The sequence below is a fragment of the Thunnus albacares genome, chromosome 15 (genome assembly GCF_914725855.1).
Source record: "Thunnus albacares chromosome 15, fThuAlb1.1, whole genome shotgun sequence".
NCBI classification, from domain to species: domain Eukaryota; kingdom Metazoa; phylum Chordata; class Actinopteri; order Scombriformes; family Scombridae; genus Thunnus; species Thunnus albacares.
In genome coordinates, this window is record NC_058120.1 from 14,014,566 (window position 1) to 14,020,724 (window position 6,159).

At 38.9% G+C, this 6,159-nt stretch overlaps 1 protein-coding gene across 2 annotated transcripts; it reads right to left on the reverse strand.

Moving 5' to 3' along the window:
* Positions 1–59: 59 nt before the first annotated feature.
* Positions 60–4,720, reverse strand: cfap99 (cilia and flagella associated protein 99). Of its 2 annotated transcripts, none has more exons than XM_044375291.1 (15): positions 4,312–4,720; positions 4,086–4,230; positions 3,906–4,000; positions 3,711–3,817; positions 3,451–3,628; positions 3,192–3,272; positions 2,852–2,920; positions 2,622–2,708; positions 2,435–2,523; positions 1,987–2,191; positions 1,659–1,800; positions 1,414–1,565; positions 1,120–1,325; positions 809–1,005; positions 60–659 (listed from the first exon to the last, which is right to left on the reverse strand). In XM_044375291.1, exons 1-15 carry the CDS (start codon positions 4,423–4,425, stop codon positions 586–588), a joined length of 1,941 nt encoding a protein of 646 aa, XP_044231226.1. In that variant the 5' UTR covers positions 4,426–4,720; the 3' UTR covers positions 60–585. The 2 variants fall into 2 exon arrangements, with proteins under 2 accessions (XP_044231226.1, XP_044231225.1); XM_044375290.1 differs by having other exon boundaries at positions 813–1,005; positions 4,312–4,716.
* Positions 4,721–6,159: the final 1,439 nt, after the last annotated feature.

Below are 6,159 nucleotides of genomic sequence, written 5' to 3' on the forward strand. Positions count from 1 at the left end.
GCCAAACACACAACACACACACACAAGCAGGTGGGTGGAATTTACTTTGGAGAGAAGTGAAACTGCTCTGATATTTATTGCATTTCATACAAGGAAACTTGTGTTAAATGTAATAATTAACTTATTATCTGATGAAGAACAACTACAGCAAAGGTCAAAGATCTCTGTGTGCACAGTTACATTTAGGTAAATTACCATTAGCTATAGAAACTCCCTGGAGAGAAAAGACTGTTTTCTATGTGTTTTATGTGAGACTGAAGATGAAGTCCATTTCATGTTTTTATATTTTGGTGTTTTTTCCATGCATGCACCATAACTAACTAACTAACTAACTAACCAAACATACAATAGCAAACCTCAGAGCAACAGTTGGATGGTCTCACTGTGCATGACATTAAATACACAGTGGCAGTCAATTTTATTCAGTTTTCATGGTAAATGTGTCAAATTCAGAATGTAACAAATGATGATTCATCACACACATTTCTGGCAGCACATAATTAATAATCTGTCTGATCTATAATTAATCCTTCGGAGCATTTTGTACATGTTTACGTCTTGAGCGTTTCCCTCTGAGAAACAACATCAGGAGCCTCCTTCTGGATATGACGCTCTAAGCTCCGCTCCAAGTCCTCCCAGTTTTTCTCCTCTGAGCTTTTCTATTGAAACAAGAAACACAGAGAGAAGTGAGGAGGAGAATATTATTTACTGCGACTAGCGTGAAAAATCTCAACAGTAACAAAAACAGACAAAGCTTACAAGTCACTCACTGAAAGGACACTGTTTTTCTTTGTTGTGGATTTCATACTCACTTTGTTGTGTGTCCCTGTGTGTCTGACTGTGTGCGCTGCTGCCTGCTCAGAGGTTTTGGCCTTGTCGCTTTCAATTTGCTTCAGTCTTTGGCGCTCTTGCTGTTTCTCTTTGAGCTTCTTCTGCAGAGCCAAAACTCTCTCATCCTGAGGTGCCGCCTGCCGGAAACCCAGCGTGGCTTTCCTCTCCTCTTTCCTGCAACGTGCCAAAACCATCACGAATGCGATATTTGTGTGTTCGTACACGTGTCTGCATTTGTGTGTGTTGACGGGTCTACTTGTTTTCCTTAGAGTCCGACATTTTTCTGACCTGATGGCGGAGGCCTGTGCCAGCGCTCTCATGTGGATGTTGATGGTGTCCAGCTGCTCCAACAGCAGCTGCTTCTTGCTCTGCTTCTCCTCCAGGATGTGCTCCCGTTTCTCCTGCCGCTCCGTTTGCTGCGCCTCCTTCAGAAGGGCCAGCCGCTCCTTCAGCTCCACCAGGGACATCTCTCCCAGCAGCTCGTGGCCCGCAGTCTGACGAGGGACGCAAAAAAGTTGACATAGAGACGTACGTGAAAGTGTGCGAGATGTGAGGATGACATCAGTCCTTTCTTTCGCTCACCTCTGTGTTGTCAAAATTCTTGACTCTGATGTGAGGAAGTGATTCGATGGCGCGGATTTCACAGATGATTTCAAATTTCCTGCTGAGCTCTGCCTGCGCCTCCTCCAGGGCTTGACGCAGGAGCTCTCGACTTTGCTCCGAGACTTCTTTCACTGTGACGTTGGCATAAAGTGGATTAGAATGAAAAACAAAATCATGAACAAATGATCATTGCGTCACACTTCATGTTAATTTCGGGGGCTTACCAATACTTTGCTTGAATTTCTGCAACTTCTCTTTAGCTGTTTTTGAGTTCTTGTGGCCTTCTGCCACTTGTTGCACCAAGTCTCTCATTTCTTTTTCCTCCTGCAGCCTTTTCTCAGCGTATCTCCGCATCAGCTGAGCTGTCTATACAAGAAACAACAAAGAAACCATGAAAAACACACTTTCACACATAACTGTCAATCCCTTTAAAATGACTCCTTAAAACAGACATGTTTTGGTCTAATTACGCTCCTCGTTACACACTGTAAAGCTCTGCGTAATCCTCTGTCAATGCCTTTTGTAATCAGTAGTTGACTGATCTGTACCCACCTCTTCTTTCTTGAGCTGAGCAGTCTTCTGGTTGCGTTCCATTATTCGAGTGCGGGCCATAGCCGCCTCCTCATAACTGATGCGTCCTTCCAGATGCCTCTTCTCAATCTTCGCCAACTCCTCCTGAAGATCCTTCTCTCGCATCTCTTTCTGCCACTGCAGGAAAGAAGAGGGCTCACGTGCACCCTGCACCAGACGCTCTATTCTTTGTCAATACACACATGAAGACACAGAAATGAGTTTAACTAAGCTTCATTCAGGAGGTCTTACTGAGATAACAAGATCTTTATATGTATATGCAACATCACAACAAGACAATTCAGTCACATGAAGCAGTTATCACACACACAAATTATTAGAACTATCCCTTTTAACAGTTTGTTTCATGTTGAGATGCATATTCCCTGTAAAATAAATCAAGGAGTGGCAGGTAAATCCTGTGTTGTACCTCTGCAGCTCCTCCTCCACCTGACGGTCATATAGCGCCCCCTGCCTCAGGATGGCTGCACTGTTGAGCTTGATGGGCCAGCTGTTGTTCTAACAGAATCAGAAGAATCATTATCACTTCAGTTAATACTTATGAATAATATATCGAAGACTGATTCACTGAAGCAGGTGAAATCATTTGATCTCACCTTATTACTGGGAGGACGTCCACCTGAATGAACTGAATTGAACTTGAGCTCTGAATCCAAGTCTTGCTTGATCTGGGACATCACTTTCTGTATTAAATAGTCAGTAAAAGTGACTTGCTTAGAAGTGAGAAAATTAACATTAACATCTTGTTTTTTTATTTATATAAAGTTTAAACATAAATCAATAACATTACTTTGTAAAGAAAAGAAGAAAAGAAAATAGTCCTTACCTTTGTGTTTTCAGACTTATGTGGATTTGCACATCTGAACTGTTTCATATTTGCTTCATACAGCAGTTCCTTCAGTGAAGAACAGACAGAATAAAGGGGAGGAATTCAGTATGAATTATCTATGTATTAAATAAATAATACTGTTAATAATAAAACTGTTTTAATGTACTGTAATGTCATATTTATTCCAGTGTTTAATCCAACTCTGGTTGTGCCAGCTGCTGAATTACAGCTGCTTTCTGTTGTTTTCTTTTTTATTACAGACATATAACAGGCCACCTTCTGCCTTTTAGATGTCGTAGCTTTTTTCTCTTGATAATGGTAAAAGCAGATGTTTTACCTCAGTCTTTTGATGGTTCTTTTGTTTGATCTCCTCTATCATCTGCATCTCTTTTGGAGCCTTGTAGGTGCTATTTGGTACCTACAAAAAAAAGTGTTATGAGTTATACATCCATCACACCCTCTATGCAGTATACAGCTCAATAACCTGTCTGCTCTATATATCTGTTGCACAGAAACAGAAGAAAACTGCACACATGTAACTGTGTGACAATGTTTGAAGGAAATAGTGGATATAACTGTAAATGAGGCTGACTGACTGGTTTATGTCTCTCCTGCTGTGGGATGAGCTCAGGCATTGGCAAAGCTCGAGGTTTAGGTTTGTTTAGAGAGAACTCCTGGGGCTCAGTGGTTTTGATTGGCGCTTTCTTGACCTGACTCCCACGAGACATTTTGACAGCAAGCTGGTCCAAGAGAATATCAATCTCAGGGCGCCATCTAAAGGACAGAAATGATAGATATAATTATTCATTCCTTGACTTAATGCCTAAAAATATTATTCCTGGACTGCTTTTATCACCTTAGCAGAGGGCCAATCCAGTGTTTCTCCACGTAGGCAGCATCATAGATATTATTCCATTTCTCTTGTATCCATGTGGTGAGGTTTGTGAAGAAGAAACTCAGGAACTACAACCAAACACAGCACACGCTAACACACGGTGCACCATAATAGAGCTTTTGACTACTGTTTTAGATCAGAAAAGGACTTTCTTACTTTGTGCATTTTCTTGATGTCCAGAGATTTGACAACGTTGCTAAAACTCTGAAGTCCAAGGTCATCAAGGACAAATGTGGCGAGGTAACAGATAACTGAAAACAATATTATAAATATGTAAATGTCTTGTTATATTTAGACAGAGCTAAAAATCTAAATGTCTTAGATTAATTAACTTACTGACAAGCTGGCTGCGATCATCTCTGGATAAGTATTTCCCATTCTGGCCATAGAAGGCATTGATGACTATGTCCAATAACTTTTTGTACTCAACACATCCAGAAACAACATCAAGTATGAACTTCTTAGGCTGAGTATCCATGTGCTGCAACAAATAACAACATTTTTAGGGTCGATATGTTAATCCTGCAGCATCTGGACACTGATCTGAGTCTACCTGTTGTACCTGCAGATTCTTTGAAGCATCTTCCATGAAGTCATCCAAACACTGTCTGCCTGTGCTGAACTTATCCAGCAGCACAGCGGCCTCCTTGACAAGTGATCCATAGCTCGATGCCATTTTATATCGACCTGCAGAAAGCTGGTTGGAGATTGATGACAGTAGTGGAAAAAGAGCGCATCTATAGCAGAAAGACCCACAGTTTATATTAATAATACTCGTGTCAAAAAATGTGTTCTACGTGAAAGAGATCCAGGTGGTTTCTACTAAAAAAAACAGATTTAGAAAGTCATTTTTCTCAAGAACTTCCACAGAGCGGCTTGTTTTCAGCTCGAACCGTTGCCATGTTCATTCGTTGCTTAGCAACACACTGGTGTAAACAGACATGTATCCCAGCTTGAACGCCTGAAGTTAAATGAGAGGTAGTTTACAAATAGACATATTTAATTAATGAGATGTATTTTTTCCACTTCTGGACAGGTTTTATTCATTATATGAAACCATTCATGATTTTAATCCATCGGAGACAGATTAACAGTGTGTCATCGTGTCATCTTGATCCTTTGTTGGCAGCCATAACATAAATTATGACGTAGTATATTGTGACGTCTGTGCAAACCTTACGCTGCCTTCACGTGCTGTTGGAAATATTGCCATTTACACAAAGTGAACCACCAACGTGATAAATAGCCCACAGCAGGAAAAATAGTGATTATTATCAGATTAAGGCAACAGGTCTATGTTCGATTGTTACAAATATAATTGCAATGTCGCAGGGAAAAGTAACTAACTTCACATCACGGTTTTGAGGGGGTTAGTGGTGAAAAGCTGATTACTGACAAAATCACATGCAAACTGGGGTTTTAGAGTAGTCTCACAATGCATCAACTGATTTCCTACCTTAATCTGATTAACATAATCAGATTTTTTTGTGGGCATGTAAACAAAGTCATTGGTTTGGCATTGTGTTATCACAAATTATTTTTGAAATAGGCAATATATTTTAAGATATAGTGTGTGGCATGGAAACACATTCAATACACTTTACTGAACTTTTCAGTAGTGTCTAAGTAGGAGACATCTTGTGTCCAAGAATTAACTTGAAATTAAAAATAGTTGCATAGGCTATTCATAGAGTCCACATTTTTCAAACAGAGAAGAAGAAGATGTAATTTTAAGAAGAAGAAGAAAGAGTAACTGAATTTTTCCTATTTTATCTTTTTTATATATTTGAATTTTATTTGGAACAAGGGTTTTGTACAGTTATACATGTTATGCAGCATGACCTGAACCCCCCATCCCCTACAAATACAAACAAACAAAGAAAACACACAGCAACAAAAAACAATACAAAACAACAACAACAACAACAACAACAACAACAACAACAACAAAAAACTCCACAAAACAACAAGAGCAGTACATTCCTATTTATACTCATATATATGTGCACATATACCCTTAAAGCCACATATGTGTGCATTTAAACTTGCCAATACCCCGTGCCTGTATGTAAGAATCAATTCAAGAGAAAGGGAAAAGATTAATATTATTAATATTAAGGCTAAATAAAGTAGGGGGTAGAAAAAGAACAAAACAAAAAAATAAATAGGATAATAAATATATATATAAAAAATAAATAGAGAGGGTAGCTGCCTATTTATGCATATCTATCTATCTATCTATCTATCTATCTATCTATCTATCTATCTATCTATCTATCTATCTATCTATCTATTTATCTAGATAGTGTGTGTGTGTGTGTGTGTAGTTTGGCTGTAGTTCATTTTTTTAAGTAATTGAATTTTTTTTCATGGAACACAAAATCAGACAAAAATATTCAAAGTGAAATAA